At 36.5% G+C, this 17,244-nt stretch overlaps 2 protein-coding genes across 2 annotated transcripts; one reads left to right on the top strand and one right to left on the bottom strand.

Moving 5' to 3' along the window:
- The first annotated feature begins 5,054 nt into the window (after positions 1–5,054).
- On the top strand, positions 5,055–5,589 carry LOC116261835 (disease resistance protein At4g27190-like). Its single transcript, XM_031640724.1, has 2 exons — positions 5,055–5,439; positions 5,576–5,589. Exons 1-2 carry the CDS (start codon positions 5,055–5,057, stop codon positions 5,587–5,589), a joined length of 399 nt encoding a protein of 132 aa, XP_031496584.1.
- A 7,686-nt stretch (positions 5,590–13,275) lies between these two features.
- On the bottom strand, positions 13,276–16,673 carry LOC116261553 (alcohol dehydrogenase 3-like). The gene is made up of 10 exons (XM_031640381.2): positions 16,350–16,673; positions 15,877–16,013; positions 15,657–15,703; positions 14,837–15,162; positions 14,642–14,724; positions 14,484–14,559; positions 14,334–14,395; positions 14,108–14,203; positions 13,756–13,917; positions 13,276–13,636 (listed from the first exon to the last, which is right to left on the bottom strand). Exons 1-10 carry the CDS (start codon positions 16,381–16,383, stop codon positions 13,520–13,522), a joined length of 1,140 nt encoding a protein of 379 aa, XP_031496241.1. The 5' UTR covers positions 16,384–16,673; the 3' UTR covers positions 13,276–13,519.
- Positions 16,674–17,244: the final 571 nt, after the last annotated feature.

Here is a 17,244-nt window from a genome sequence, read left to right as displayed (position 1 = left end):
TTCTTAGTGATAGGATTATAAAGACGATAACCCTTAGTTTCACTACTATAACCAATGAAAATGTATTTTTCACTCTTCTTATCCAACTTGCTTCTTTCACTAGGATCAATTAATGCATATGCAACACATCCAAAGACTTTTAACATACTTACATTTGGTTTGCGATTCCATCATGCTTCGAATAGAGTTTTGTTTCTGACGGCCTTTGTTGGAGAAATGTTGAGAAGATATACTGCCGTATGGATTGCTTCAGCCCAAAATTCACTAGGTAATTGTTTTTCATTTAACATGCTGCGTGTCATTTCCACCACTGTCTGATTTTTTCTTTCGGCCACACCATTTAGTTGTGGGGACTTCCTTACTGTAAACTGCCCACAATTTTTACAAAATAAATCAAATTCGTCAGACAAAAATTCTTCCCCTCTATCCATACGCAGTATATTTATTACATTTTCACTTTTTTTCCGCAAAAACTTTAAACTCTTTATATTTATCCATTGCATCAGATTTGTGACTGAGGAAATATACCCAACTCATTCTACTGTAATCATCACTAAATAGCAAAAAATACTTGCTACCATTTAATGAAGAAGTTTTCATTGGACCGCATATGTCAGCATGAACTAATTGAAGCGGCATTTTAGCTCTCCATGATTTTTCAACTTGAAATGGTAATTTATGTTGTTTACCATAAACACACCCTTCACATACATCATCATGACAATCAATAGATGGCAGTCCATATACCATACCTTTTTGATGTAAGAGTTTCAACCCATTAAAATGAAGATGCTCATATCTCACGTGCCATAGCTTGGAATCATCAATTTTTGTCATAAAAGCATTTGTCTCAAGAGGAAACATTTTATTTCGAACTATATTTACTTTTGGAAGAACTACACCACTTTTATTTTTAATTTCACAAGCATGATTTTCAAATAAAAGTGTGTACCCTTTTTGAACTAGTTGTCCAACACTAAGCAAATTTTGAGCCAACCCGGGGACGTAATACACATCATTAATAAATCTTTTCATACCTGTTTCTGATTTGATGATAACTGTTCATTTACCCTTCACACTTATTCTATTGTTGTCTCCAAGCCACACATCCAACTTTATAGTCTCGTCAATGTCTTTAAAAAAACTCTTGTCACCAGTCATATGATTACTGCAGCCGCTATCTACAAACCAAACTTCACTCTTGCAACGGTTAGCATCCATAGTTGTAAGAAATAAATTCTCATTTTCTTCTACAAAACTAGCTTGTTGTTTTGCCTTTTCAAAACATTGATCTTCTATATGACCAAACTTCTTGCAAAAGTTACATTGTTTTCCTCTAAAGTACTGATTTTGATTATCTTTCCCTGTTGTGTCATGGGTTTTATGGAAATTTCTATGGAATCTTCCACGTCCTCTACCATAACCACGAGTGACTCCTCTATAGCCTCCTCGTCCTTGACTCCTTCCTTCATTTCTTTGATCATAGCTTCCATTCTTCTCTTTTGAAAACTCTATCTTTGTTTGGAAAACTTGCTCTATTCCTTTTTTTGTTGACCTGTTCATGCGTTGCTCATGTGCTAAAAGAGACCCCATTAGTTCATCAATAGAATAAATAGACAAATCTTTGGATTCTTCTATTGCAGTGACAACATAATCAAATTTAGAAGGAAGACTTCTTAACACTTCAACCACCTTTTGCTCGGTTATGGCTTCACCGAAACTCTTCATTTGATTTACAATAGTAGAGAGTCTAAAAAAATAATTTTGAACGGACTCACCAGTTTTCATGCAAAATGTTTCAAACTCTCTCCTTATGATTTGGAGCTTAACTGTAGGAATCTTCTTATCTCCATGAAATTTTTGTTTGAGGAATAGCCACGCTTCACTTGACTTCTCTGCTCCAGCAATAGTTGGGAAGACAGTCTCTGATACAACCTACTCCAATACTGAGAGTGCCTTTGCATCTTTCTTCCGAAATTCCTTAACATCAATTTTCTCTATTGACTTTCCTACTGCCTTTGATACTTCAATTTCTGCATAACCATTCTCAACTAACTCCTAAAGGTCTTGTGAAATGAAGTAACTCTTCATTTTGATACTCCGAAACTCATAGTTCTCACCACTAAAAATAGGAACTAAGGATTGGGATAAATTGAGAGTATTTGAATTAGCCATACCAGCTTTCAAAAAATAACTCTTATCAATAGCACACGATTTGGAGTTCTTTGCTTCTGCAATGCTCCACGATACTTGAGATGCCCACGCAACCTGGCGTTCTGATACCAAGATTGAAGGAAGTCTTTCTAACTCCCACACACAAACAAAACTAAAGAAAGTCACGTTAAGGTAAAGTTGAACAAAAGAAACTCAATACTATTTTTCTTTTTCTCACACTTTGGACTACACGCATGTACTAGTATTTAAAGAACAAAAGAAAAAACTACCCACTAATGCCACTTGCCAAAAGCAGCCTCATTTTGTGGACACATAACCACTAATTCCTATTTTTATGGCTAAAGAAAAGAAACTAAAAAAAAACCACCACATGTTTACACGGTCTCCACTTCCACATATTGCTCACACGTTCACATTAACTAACAGCAATGTCCCTATTCCTTCATAACACAGGGAATGTCATCAAACAACCACCTATAGAAAAAATTGCAATGGAGGTCCTCAGGGAGTGCGGTGCTCTGCCGATAGCGATCACCACAATTGGAGCAGCCCTAAGGAACAATGACGATGCCGGGGTGTGGGAGGATACTTTGAGAGCTCTGAAAAAATGCACGGGCGAGACCGAAGGTGTGGAGAAAAAGGTCTTTGACATTCTAAAGTTAAGTTACGATTTCTTGGAGGGGACAATAGGATGACCACAGGCTAGTTCCATCCAGTTTGTGGAGGGGTCAATTTGTTCGACAAAATTTTTGTTTTATACATACATCCTAGATATTGGAGTTGTTTATGTATCTATTCGAAACTTTAAAACAGGTGTCTGAAACATTAGAAACAATGTGATGTCTGCTCAGGACCCTAACTCTAGGGTAGTTAGGAACGTTCGGCTTATAATTGACAATTTAGAGATTTTTACAAAAACCTCTCTTGAACTTATGGTTTAAAAAAAAGGTTTCCTCCCTTGTTGGTTTCCAGGGGTGGGCACCGGTACGGGCCCCCAACGGGTACCCAGTACCTGGCTCGGTCGGGCCCAGGCCCGGACCCGAGCCTGATGCTTCAACCCAGGTCGGCCCGACTAGGGCCGATCCTGCCCGGTAATATTAAAAAAATAATTTTTATTATTTTTTAATTTAATAATGTGTGTTATACTATTAAAAATTATTTTATAATTTTAAAAATATATTTTTTATTATCAAACAAGCTGGGCAGGATTCGACACGGGTTTCAATTATCGGGCTGGGCCCGGCCCTTGTAAGCCAGGTAATATTTTAAAAATAATTTTTTTATTATTTTTTAATTTAATAAATTGTAGTTTACTATTAAAAATTTATTTAAAAATATTTTTTTAGTATCAAGCCCCAGCCCAGCCCTAGGTTTCGGCTATCGGGCCGGTCCAGGGCCCGGTTCAGCCCGATAATATTTATAAAATAATTTTTTATTAATTTCTAATTTGATAATAGTTATTTTACTATTTTAAAAAATATTTTATAATTTAAAAATATTTTTTTATTGTCAAACATGCGAAGACCTGCCTATTTATGCATACCTTCACAATTCTTCCTAACCGAAAATACTACATCTTCATAAATATAGAAGAGAGAGAAAGAAACTGGTTCTTACAAATTTGAGGAATTTAGTAGGAGATGAGAGAAGGAGCACCATGGGCAAGATCATGAATAAGGGTGTCATGAAGAGACCAGTGACTCTTGATGTTCTTTCAGGAGAAGTCATTGCAGAGAATCCATGCAGAGTGCTTGAAAGTTGAATATGTAGGAGATAACAGAAAACTTACGTGAGCTTCATGTTGGCAAGATCAGGAACCGACAACCTGGTCGGTGACGAACAAACAACGCGTGTTACGATCTCTGCAAAGACTTCTCCTGAAAGAACATCAAGGGTCACTGGTCTCTTCATGGCACCCTTCTTCATGATCTTGCCCATGGTGTTCCTCCTCCCCTCTCCTACTTAATTCCTCAAATTCTTTAGAACCAGCTTCTCTTTCTCTCTCTATTCTATATTTATGAAGAAACAGTTTCTTCGGTTAGGAAGATTGTGAAGTTTGTCCATCAATGGGCAGATCTCACCTCGTTTAATAATAAAAAATGATTTTTTAATTATAGAATAATTTTTAAAATAGTAAAATACATATTATCAAACTAAAATTAATAAAAAATTTATTTTTTTAAATATTATCGAGCTGACCCAGGCCCGGTCCGATAGCCGAAACCCAGGCGTGTGGTTTTGTATTTTTTTTACTTTTACTATGTCAAAGGGCAAGTAGATTATCGTGTTTCTTTTCTTTCTGAATGCCTGTCTGAGTTTGCTTTAGAAAATGCATGTGCTTGGATAGTGCTTTTGTTGAAGAAATTATCATAATGTTGCCAGATTTGTAATAATTAGATGCATGAGCTTCTCCTAAATAAAGTTTTTGTTAATAAATTTATTATAGTTGGAAGTTAGATTAGGGAGGTACTAATGCCAATGAAAACTTTCAAGAAGTAGGTAATGCTGTCATATAAAGAAGGCACCTTTGGAGGCGGAACAGGTGTCAAGGCCTCGAGAAATCAATTGGTCCCAGCCACTCATCCTGGAACCATTGGACGGGCAAGATACTGCTACTCGCTTGGTTAAGGAAATTTTGGACATTATACAAGATGCCAGGATATCAAGGATCGGCATCCACAGAATGGGGGGAATCGGCGAGACTAGTATCGTGAAGCTTGTGCACAACAAAAGCTAAAGAGTTCGACTGCATCATGTACATCGTAGTAGGAAAAGATCCGACTACAAACACCTGCAACAGAAGATTGCCTGCTACCTAAAGCACTCTTTCCGCCAAAGGGGCACATCTAAGCGAAGGAGAAAAACTGATTTCAACAAAAATGAAGGGCGGAAAGTACTTGTTGATATTAGATGATGTCTGGCAAGGCTTCCATATACGTGTGTTGGGTGTTCCTGATCCAGCGAATGGAAGCAAAGTTGTGGTCGTAAGTAGAACCCTTGATGCATGCGTTGCCATGCAAACTGGCAGAAACATCAAGATGGAAGCCATGTGCTGGAAAGATGCAATGTCCCTATTCCTTAATAACACAGGGAATGTGATCCAACAGCCACCTATAGAAAAAATTGCAATGGATGTCCTCAGGGAGTGCGGTGGTCTGCCGATATATATCGCCACAATTGGAGCAGCCCTGAGGAACAATGACGATGCCGGGGTGTGGGAGGATACTTTGAGAGCTCTGAAAAAATGCACGGGCGAGACCGAAGGTGTGGAGAAAAAGTCTTTGACATTCTAAAGTTAAGTTGCGATTTCTTGGAGGGGACAATAGGATGACCACATTCTTGTGATCTAGCCTCCAATGGTTAACTGCTCAATGACTTTCCTGAATTTACCTGTGTGCAGCAAATCGTGGTTAACAATTGGCATCAAACAATTTTTCTGTTCACATAGATTACTTTCGAACCATGGGCAGATTGATGAGGGTATTAACTGTATGAAGGTGCTTGTTTTATAAGCATTGCCGTTTTTTTGAAGAAATATAAATAGAACTAATCGAGTGACAATTTCACTGGCATAGATCCTCTTTTCTGACGCCATAGCCATTGACAATAGTACAGATCCATACCAATGATATTATCACTGATAAAATATCACATAATAGAACTTACGATTCACCGCCAATATAACAGTGATCGTAGCAGTTGAACAAAACATAATTGCTAAAGACCAAATTCACCTGACCTGCACCTATGGCTAAAATGGCGAAAGCTTATGTCACTTTAGAGTCCTGTTGACGACATTTTGCTATTTTAGTGGGTACATGGGTAAAGGTGGGCATCGGGGCCTGGTCCGCGCTGTTTGATAACGAAAAAAATTTTTAGACTATAAAATAATTTTTGAATAATATAAAATAATTTTTTTAATAATAAAATACATATTATTAAATTTAAAAAATGGCACTCGAACAAAACATCATTGGTAAAGACCTGATTCACGTGACATGTACTTATGACTATAATGGCAAAAGCTTACATCACTTTAGAGTTTCGTTAATGCCACTTTGCTACTTTAGTGGGTGCATGGGTAAGGGTGGGAATCGGAGCCCGGCCCCAGTCGGTCCATCAGGCCCGAAACCTGGGCCCGACCCGGCTCGGGCCGTTTGACAATAAAAAAAAACATTATAAAATAAATTTTCTAATAATAAAATACATATTATTAATTTAAAAAATAACATTCGAACAAAATATCATTGCTAAAGGTCTGATTCACCCGACCTGTACCGCTTATATCACTTTAGAGTCCTATTGGCGCCATTTTGCTACTTTAGCGGGTACATGGGTAAGGGTGGACATCGGGGCCCAGCCCGGGTCAGTCAGCCGAGCTTGAAATCCAAGTCTGGGCCTGACCCGACCTTGGCCGTTCCATAATAAAAGTATTTTTTAATTATAAAATAACTGTTTATATTATAAAATATATTTTTAATAATAAAATACATATTATTAAATTTCAAAAGTAACAGTCGAACAAAACATCATTGCTAAAGACTTTATTCCCCTGACCTGTACCTATGGCTATAATGGTGAAAGCTTATATATCTTTAGAGTCCTGTTGACGCCATTTTGCTACTATAGTGGGTACATGGGTATGGGTGGGCATCGGGGCCCGGTTCGTTCCGTTTGATAATAAAAACAATTTTTAAATAATAAAATAATTTTTTATAATATAAAATAGATTTTTAATAATGAAATACATATTATTAAATTTAAAAAATAGCAGTTGAACAAAACATCATTGGCAAAGAACTGATTCACCAAACCTATACATATAGCTATAATGGCGAAAGCTTATATCACTTTAGAGTCCTGTTGATACTATTTTGTTACTTTAGTGGGTAAATAGATAAGGGCGGGCATCGGGGCCCAGCCCGGATCCGTCCGTCGGGCCCGAAACCTGGGCCCAACCAGGCTCAAGCCGTTTGATAATTAAAAAAATTTAATTATAAAATATTTTTTTATAATTTAAAATATATTTTTAATAATAAAATACATATTATTAATTTAAAAAATAACAATCGAACAAAATATCGTTGCTAAAGACCTAATTCACCTGACCTGTACCTATAGCTATAAAGGCGAAAGCTTATATCACTTTAGAGTCCTATTGGTGCCATTTTGCTACTTTAGTAGGTACATGGGTAAGGGTGGGCATCGGGGCCCGGCTCGGGTGGGTTGGCCGGGCTTGAAATCCAAGTCCAGGGCCGACCCGACCTTCGCCGTTTCATAATAAAAAAAAATTATAAAATAAATTTTTATAATATTAAATATAGCAAATACTCGAGTTCAATTTGATGATATAGCATCGCGGTCAAGTTAGACTGGCTTAACTCATTTTTATAGGATCAAGTTCAAGCTAGATTCGTTTAACTTGTTTAACTCGTTTATGTTAAGTTAACGTCACTTGTTTAACTTGTTAACTTGTTTAGTTTTATTTAGTCAAGCCAAACCTGAGTTTAACTGAGTTGAGTTCTTACAATTTGAATTCAACTCATTTAACATTTTGTGCATATATTTAAACTCAAGGTCTTCTCAATTATAAAAGAGCTGAGTTCAAGCTCAGGTTTTAATAAGCAAGTTCAAGTCTAGCCTAAGTTGGTTTGCCTCATTTTATAGCCGCAATAATGTCTCATACCAAACTGACCAACTGCTACTTAACTTTTGGCATGCATGGTTCTCCATGTGCAATGCATGGATGCCAGATCAACATACTATACACTGCTAGAAATATATATATATATATATATATATATATATATATATATATATATATATATATATATATATATGTTAGAAAAAATTATATGTGTTACTGCGGGGCTGTTTGGTAACAGTAAAAGTATGTTATTGTTTCATATATCTAGTAACTTTTGAGGTAAATACGTGCATAGAACGATAACATATTGTCACTTCCAACAGCCCTTGAAGGTGTCACTTTGCTAACGAAGGAAAAGTTAGTAAAAAGATCATTATTAGTATTATTAGCATTTCTCTAGCATGCATTAGAGAATGTATATCAAATTAAGATCATTATTAGTATTATTAGTAAAAAGATCACATCGCACCACAATGCATTAAACATCTGTTTGCTTGTGCCATGCTCCTTTGGGCTTGTGATTTGTTCTTTTCCTATCCTTTCATTCTTTATTTTGTACATCATTGATCTGTTTATAAACAAGGGGGATATCTCCATCCTACTTGGCTAGAACTGCACACTGAATCAAGTTAAGCCGAGTCCAAAAAGGTTGATATTGTTAAAAGTATATCAAATTCAGTCCCCTTCCTATGTCATAAGACATAAGCTCCTTTGTATTTTTAAGCATTTTAGTTCTTTTTAATAAGTAGTTCTTCGCTGATCGAACTACTCAGTACTCGACCATCGTACAGGATGGTGCAAATACTACACGCCTATAGTGAATTTCGGGTACATTAGCTCATGTTCTTGGCCTGTGAGTTCTTTGCTTATCGAACTACTCAGTACTCAACCATCATACAGAATAGAAAGGAAAAAGTTGGGTTTTAAAGCTTGCTCGTTAAGCTTCAGGAGAATGGTGATAGGAAGAAACAGCAAGGGACTAAAATTTATTTAGGCTGTGATCTCATGAAATTTTACTGAAGATCATTCTAAATGTTAAATTTGAATTTTTAGTCTGATTCTAATCTGACTTTTGTATTCGCAAACGAATCTTAATCGAACTACTAAATACACAAACAAATCCGAACTGCATTGTTATATAATTGAAAACCCACTTTCAGAATATATGGATATTGGATGTGGGACATTTGTTTTGAACTAAATTCGAATGCTAATCTGATCAGATATTTATTTAAATCTGAATCCAGTTCTGATCAGATGTCAATCTTTTATGTCTGAATCCCATCTTATTTCTTGTGCAGATGTCAAATTTTTTTTTTCATATCCTATCTTTTGTATGCAATTCAGTCAAATATCCAATCGAATAAGATCTAAATCCAATCCATTGACATCCTTACTTCCCAATAGAAAAAGTAAGAAGGGGTATCCCGAGTCCCCCTGAATCGCAAATATGAATGCTATTGATAATCATCATTATAAATAAAGCTCTAACCTTAAGGAGACAATCTTTTTCTAATTAAATAGAAATGAAGTTAGATAGCCATCAAAAACGAAGTCCTTGATGCTCCCCTACTATGTTTTCTCATGACAAATTTTGAAAAATAAAATTTTACTGGCTAATAGTTTCAAGAATTTTACCTTGGCCCCTGCAAAAATTTAAAAAAAAAATAATAATCCCTTGCCAAAAATGTAATAGGCCTTTTGGTCATACCTTACTAGCTCGATTGATTACTTTTAAATATGACGGCCAAAAATGTAATAGGCCTTTTGGTCATACCTTACTAGCTCGATTGATTACTTTTAAATATGACGGACATTCTTTGAAGAAATGAGGCCATTAACAAAAGCTTTATGCTCGGGAACGTTACAAGCCCAGGTGAATTCGAGGTTCATCGGTGAGAAAGGGAAGATTGTTCCTCCGGGGTTTAATAATCAAAATACTTATGAAACTGCCAAATATTTTTTAAACATGTTTTCTGAATGTGCTTTTTAGGTCGCCTCTACTACTCTTCGGATATATATGTATATAATTGATAAAAACTAAACCACTTAAGTAAGAAACAAAAGTCAGATATGTTAATATTAATTATTACAATAATTTTTTTTTGAAAACCAACCTTATAGATATGGTCCATTAATTTGGTTGTTTTGTTACTTAAATAATGTTTTTTATTAGTCAAAAAATGAACGGCTCTTATAACATCAAAATTTTGGTAGTATAAATATCATTTTTTTATAAAACTTGAACTAAAGCATGATTTACATTAAATTAGTGTTTATGAACACATTAGAACGTTCATATTTTGTTTGAAACCATTTTTAACATGAATTTAAGAGGCCTGAATTTTATGCCTTACCTAAGTAGTCAGGTACCTATCAATCATTCATGAACTAATACTAAATGATACATTACATTTTTAAACTTATTTTCTGTTAATCGTCCTTCACGATGGATTGGACTAACCTCATAAGTTTATTGACTCTTCGTAACATGGGTTGTCATTCATTAACAATTAAAAGAATTGGCGTTGGTTTGGAATTCACGAAGTAGTATCAAATAGAGAAAACCAGAATACTATTAATAAAATATAAATTTAGAATGAAGTTTCATGATTGAATCCAAATTCAGTGTTGAGAAGATATTATTAAGAGGCCAAAGTCTTTTCTTCGTCCTTTTCTTTCTTGCCCTTTGGGTTCAGAGTTGTTTTTGGGTTTAAGTAGAAAAAGAAACAACCATCAACCAAAGTGTCACACATACTCCATTTGTAGTTTATCAAACTGACCCACCAGTTTACCAATTAAGTGATGCCTCTCACGGCCAGTGGGTTCGACTGGGATCGATAAGGATTGAAGCCAGTTTACGGACATTATGTTAATTAGATTTTGATTCGGTTGCTAAAAATCCAATTACATAAAGCCTAGCAAAATTGCCTTCAAGTGTGGATCTCTGATCAAAGTTAATGCTGATTACTAGTTGGGAACTGGTGGAGTTTTTGCTGTCTATGGCGGTTTCAGAGAAAAGAATATATATGTTTGGCAGATTCCTCAACTGGCATATTCGAACCAAATTGATGACGTCTGATTTAATTCGGCGGCTGATTGAAGACTAATGGATGTCCTCTATTAACTTTTTCTTAAGAACTTTGAACTTTTTTTTTTTACTAATGCATTATGAGTGAGTGAACTCTGCCTATTCAAAGAGCCATTTAATTAGAGCCGTCCATCTGACATAAGTAGATGGTTGAGAAAAGAATATAAAGAAAAAGTATGAACTAATATTAGATGACCAAAATGTTCATCATCTTTTTCACCTTATTTTTCTCTAGTCGTCCATCATGTTTGATCGAACGATTTTCATTAGATGGTTGGGTGACTCTAAAAAAATCAGTCACCATTTATATATATATATATATGGTGAGATCTTTATCGAAACCTCAATCCAATCATAACCACCTAATGCATTGCATTAACAAACATGATTAAAATATACTGTCACGTATAATATATTAGAAAGATTTTTCTGTCCAAACCCAGACAAAAAGAAATCCAAAGATTTCAAATATATATTGATGCAATTATTTTTGAAACAATTTTATAGAATATAAGTTTTAGTGATTTTATATATTTCACTACTCCGTATTTAACGTTCATATCCTTGTGTATATGTTTTTTTTTTCAAAATTAACTAAATAGATACATTATTCGTGTCCGAAAAATGCAAGAATTAAAGAAACCTTTTAGATGCATAGACGGGCGTTTTCATCTTAAAAAAAAAAGTTCACACAAACTTTGATTTTTCTTAAACCCGTATTGCAGTTTTCAACCAGCTGACGTCTCTTGATAATTTGAACAAATTGACACCAACACTGATTTTTTTTTCTTTCTAAAGCTCCTTAATGCGGGCTTCAAAGTTCAAAATGCTCACGTATCTATTATCTTGACAAGTTGCCCAAACTAAATTAGTGGACGGCTCTCTCTCTCTTCTTACGTATAGAATATATGTCTCTCTCCATATATATTACTTGTGCATGCCTATCAGTCTCTTAAGTCATTCCTCATACATGTAATCATATAAATAGGTAAAAGGTATATAAAAAATTGAAAATGAACAAAAACCAATCTTGAAAATTTGATGCTTAAATTGAGTACAAGCCTAAAAGTTAGGATTGTTCGTTTGAAAACCAGTTTTTTCTTCTTTTTTTCTTTTTTAACAATCATCTTGATTATTTTATTTTTTATAAATGATAATAAAAGGAAGGAACAAAACTTGACAACTGAATTCCATTTTAAAATTTCGTTATACTGGCTTGAGAGAGTTTGAGAGAGAGAGAGAAAGAGATTAGTTGGAGTACGTGGTGAAGTGGCGACAAAGACGGGAAGAAAGTTATGACGAAGACGACAAATTGTGGGCATGTTTCTATAGTAGTTGAACAGCTTCAGAATACAGCGGGAAGCCTCTAGACTTAATTATTGAAAATTTATCACATTGTGGGATCACCATCAATCGTCCATTTGTTGATTTAGTTCAGTTGGTCAAACTGGCAGGACAGTGAAAGGTCGATCATCAATTCAATTTTCATGAGTATGATTCTTCTGAACAGTAAAATTCTTCTAAACTGTAAATAATGGATATGTGATGCTTAATTCTTCTCAACTGTAAATAATGGATATGTGATGCTTAGTTAATAAGTGTTTTACTCTCCATTTGTCCATTTCTTGTTTTGGTTCAGTTGGTCAAATTGACAAAACAATGAAATCAAATCGATTCTTACCGTAAAATTCTTTTGAACTGTAAATAATGGGTATGTGATGCTTAGTTAACAAGTGTTTCACTCTCCACCTAACTCATTAAGCAGCTCTGAACCCCGAGATAAGTTGAACGAGAAAGAGAAGCTTCAAGTGTTTTACTCTCCACCTAACTCGTTAAGCAGCTCTGAACCCCGAGATAAGTTGAACAAGAAAGAGAAGCTTCGGCTTCTTGAAGGTATCTCCTTCCTTATTGAGGTGTCTCCTTAGTTAGATGTATGTAATTGTCAATCTCATTTGGATTTCTCGAGTGAGCCAAATTTGGACAGATGCCAAGATTTTATGATCACATGAGCTCGAGTGATTTCTTGTTTCGCTTAATTAATTGCCTTCAAGGACTATCACTGTCGAAGGACTATCACTGTCGGGTATCAGATACACGGCAAGCAGTTCGGAAGTTTCTTCACCACTATATCTATTTATACTTGACAATGAATCGAGTGACAAGGAATTGGTCGCAGGAGAACGAAATAATTTAAGCAGACTCATTTTTTTGTGCTCTCTAAATTTATCTCCGTAGCTTCTGTTCAGCAGATTTTATATTTTATGAACATAAGTAACAAAGGGAAGAGTTTCTTTGCTTAAATCTTAAGGAATACGAAAGAGACTGCGTACTGTGTTCCTTTTAAAATTTTCAGAAAACAAAGTAGATAAACAAAGATTAATAAGGGAGTAGTATGAAGGGAACTTCCAAGTATACAACCAGAATCCATACAGCATAGAAGAGACGGCGGCTTTGACACAAAACAACCAAAATAACTCAACAATTTGGACTCCCTGCAAAAGAAAAAATCGCTTGACTCTTCCGAGAAGCAGCAATGAAGCAACACAACAGCATCTCCTACTTTATTATCTGTAAGTTTCGCAGCACGGGTTCCTCATCCTCCGTGCCTAATCCTCCATGCTGATGATGCAGCGAATGCCTTGACCGCTGAGCATCAAATCAAAGGCCTTGTTGATGTCCTTGAATGAAACGCGGTGAGTGCAGAATTTGTCCAACTCGAGCTCCTGCAATCATGATTTGAATGTAGAAATGAGTTCTGGTTCGCATCTCCCTGTGAAGATAATGAGCAAATGGCAACTACCCTTCTGAATTTGTCTTCAGAAGGAAGAGAGGGAGAGATTACCTTCTTCATGTATAATTCCACAACCCCGGGAATGTCGCTGCGAGGCTTGTAGTTTCCGTAGAATGTTCCTTTCAGAGTTTTCTCGTTCAAGAAGTTCATGGGGTGTGTCTTGAACACTGCATCTTTGTGAGGGACACCAACCAGGACAGCCACGCCCCATCCCTGCAACACAGCGGTATTTAGAAGAAGATTAATTCCTTATAGATTTATGGGTTTTTTGGGGACCAAAAGTAATTGCAGAATATGCATTCACAAGCATATAAATGCAAAGCTTTTGTCTTTTTAAGGAGAGATCAGGAAAATGTGGATGGTCAATGCAGATCAAGCAATAGTAGTCAGTGAAATCACTTACATCATGGACACATTCAAAAGCTGATATCATCGCATCAATGTGTCCTGTACACTCGACACTCCTGTCGACACCTCCATTTGTCAACTCAGCAATCACCTGAAAGCAACCGTAAATTCTTAATCAAAATTTACTGTGTACTCTGAAGCTAAGAAACGCATCCTTAATTTGTTAAAACAAAGGATGCATGCCATAGGGAAGCAAAGAATTGGCATATCTGGAATCTAACCTGTTGAATAGGTCTGTCATAGTCCTTGGGGTTCAAAAACTCTGTGCAACCAAATTTCTTTGCTGAAATCAAAGAAAAATAAGAAAGGGTCAGTGATATACACCTTGAAATCACCACAAAACGATCTATTACCTTGCTATCATTGTTTACCTTCTTCGAACCTGTTGGGGTTCAGATCAATCCCAATGATCCTTGACGCACCTGAAACTCTTGCACCTTCACAAGCCTAATAGAGTGCATCATAAAGGTATTCATAAGAAAACGCATACTCATAATAGAACACCAATCAGAAGAGAAAAAAAACTTACAGCAAGGCCCACAGCACCCAATCCGAAAACAGCTACGGATTGACCTCTTTTTGGTTTAGCAACATTAACAGTAGCACCAAATCCTGAAAACACGTTTCAAACAAATATTGATCGTAGTACTGCAGAAAACCAGCATCCCTTGAGCAAGATTCAGAAAGAATTTAGAAGATGGGAGGGGTCAGATGTTCTTGTTACCTGTTGAAATTCCACAGCTAAGGACACAAATCTTGTCAAGAGGTGCCTCTGGGTTAACTTTAGCAAGACAACCCACGTGCACAACTGTGTACTCACTGAAAGTGGAGGTACCCACAAAGTGGTAGATGGGTTGCCCCTTAATGGAGAACCTTGATTTCCCATCAGCAAGCATCACTCCCCTGTCTGTGTTGATCCTAAGGAGATCACACATGTTGCTCTCTTCTGATTTGCAGTGAGCACATTCCCCACATTCACCGGTGAAGACAGGGAGAACATGATCACCAGGCTTAAGCTCTGTCACACCTTGACCAACACTCTCGACAATCCTGGTAAATCCAGGTCATGCTTTAAGGGCAACACACAATGGAGAAAAAGAAAGGGTGGAAGACCATAAAAGAAGAGAAGACATGGCAAATACCAAACCAGAACAAGCGACTTTGTGGAGATTAGGCATATCAAAGAAGCATCAGAAAGTGAGATCTTTAAGGGAGTTCTTTTTATGGCCATCTTTGCAAATGAAACAACTGCAGAGACTGCGCATGGAAGATCATTTGGGTTTAATTAAAGAACGTTACTGCCTTTCCCTTGATCTTGGACAATGGATGTATTAATCAAGAAAGCGAGCACCAGCAACGCAGGGAAGAAGAAAAACATCATGGGCATTTGAAAGATCAAGTTAGAAAAACATTGTTTTTTTCTTAGAAAAATCGCAGTAACCTTATGAAAACAAGAAACACCATGCAGTAATGCACACAGAGACACACCTGGAGTCTACAAAATAAAAATATAAAACTATTAAAGAATAAGGGAAAAAACTCACCCTCCGGCCTCGTGTCCAAGGATCCTAGGGAACAAAGGCTTCTGGGTCTGCATTGCAGAAATTCAGAAAACGAAAGAAGAGATCAGTCAAAGGAACCGACCGCCAGTGAAGCATACTGTCTATCTTGTTTGCTTCCATTTCTAACCGTACAACTTCTAAAGAAGGTCAAGATTTAGACATGGAAGAAGAAAGAATCAGTGGCGAAGGTGTTAAAAACTACCTTGCAGTCCCAGAAGAAAACGTCAGTGTGACATAGAGAGGTAAAGAGGATCTTCACTCTAACTTCCATGGCCTGAGGCGGAGCAACCTCCACCTCTTCCATCACCAACGGCTTGCCTGCCTCCCATGCAACAGCAGCTAACACCAACACAAGCAGACAGACATATCAGATGAAAGTGTCTCAACAAAAGACAGGAAGACTACCATCTAAACAAAGGTTCCCCTCATTCTGATCTCGATCACCTCCATTAAAATCTAATAAAAAAGAACCCAAAACCTTGCAGCAAACTTCGCCGCATACCCACGAGAAGGAAATCTTCAAACGTCAAAACAGACCAAGCTTAAAATCCTTTTCTTCATTCTAAAACCGCACAAAAGAAACTAGAAAACTAATGATAATCCAACATCTATCAGACCAAAACCTTGGAAGCCCACAAAGTAAGCAACAAGATTTTTTTCAATCACAGTCCATACCTTTGCATCGGATCACCTGACCAGCAGTAGCCATTTCGCTTCAACAGAGACGAACAAGGTAAAGATCTGTATTTCCTGAACAATCCGAATCACTTCGATGTCCAGAGTAGGAGCTCAGAGTTATTTATAACTTTAGCATAGGGGGCTTAAACGGAGAGAAAGAAAGAGAGAGACTGATCGCGCTTGTTTTTTTGGGAGGAAGCACGCGTCAATACGGCTTCCTCTTCATTGATTGTCCCTGGAGAGTTTTGTTTTTCGCTTTTTCGCTCAAAGATCCAACGGCGCCTCAGATTAGACAGCATACCGCTCGTGGTTTTGCTGGTTTTTGAATTTCCTTTCATCTTCCGAGAGGGAGGAAGATATTTTTGATATTTCTAGTAGTTTAAGAGCGCCTTGCAAGTTACGATTCTGCCATTTTTTCTTGAGCCTTTCCATCATTCCATGGTCGGATCGTACCAACCTAAGAAGTGACAACAATCTTTCATTTCTATGATTATCTTTTCCAATCTTGTCAGTGTAAGAAGATCCGTTAAAAACTACTGATACGGGAAATGGGTATTCGATAGAAATGCCATTAACGACTTTAAAACTATGTTGAGATGTTAACGAATTTGGCTTTTCTAATTATTTTTTTGGTTGAAGGGTTGGATTTTTTCTGAAAAAAGGAAAACTCTCAAAAGCCATGGAAATGTTTGATTTTTCAAGAAAATTCTCAACTGTGGTAGCACACTGTGCCAGGCCAACTATCATAGGAATTGTAATTAGAATCCTTTTGAACTTGCTTTCCAGTGGACTACAACCCTTCCAGATAGTCTACTGATTTGAATGAATGGAGTGATTAGCACGCAAACTTTAATTGTTTTTTATATCAGGTTGCCCCTATTATTTTTTACAA

The sequence above is a fragment of the Nymphaea colorata genome, chromosome 1 (genome assembly GCF_008831285.2).
Source record: "Nymphaea colorata isolate Beijing-Zhang1983 chromosome 1, ASM883128v2, whole genome shotgun sequence".
Taxonomy (NCBI): Eukaryota; Viridiplantae; Streptophyta; class Magnoliopsida; order Nymphaeales; family Nymphaeaceae; genus Nymphaea; species Nymphaea colorata.
This window is presented reverse-complemented; position numbering and strand designations above follow the sequence as displayed.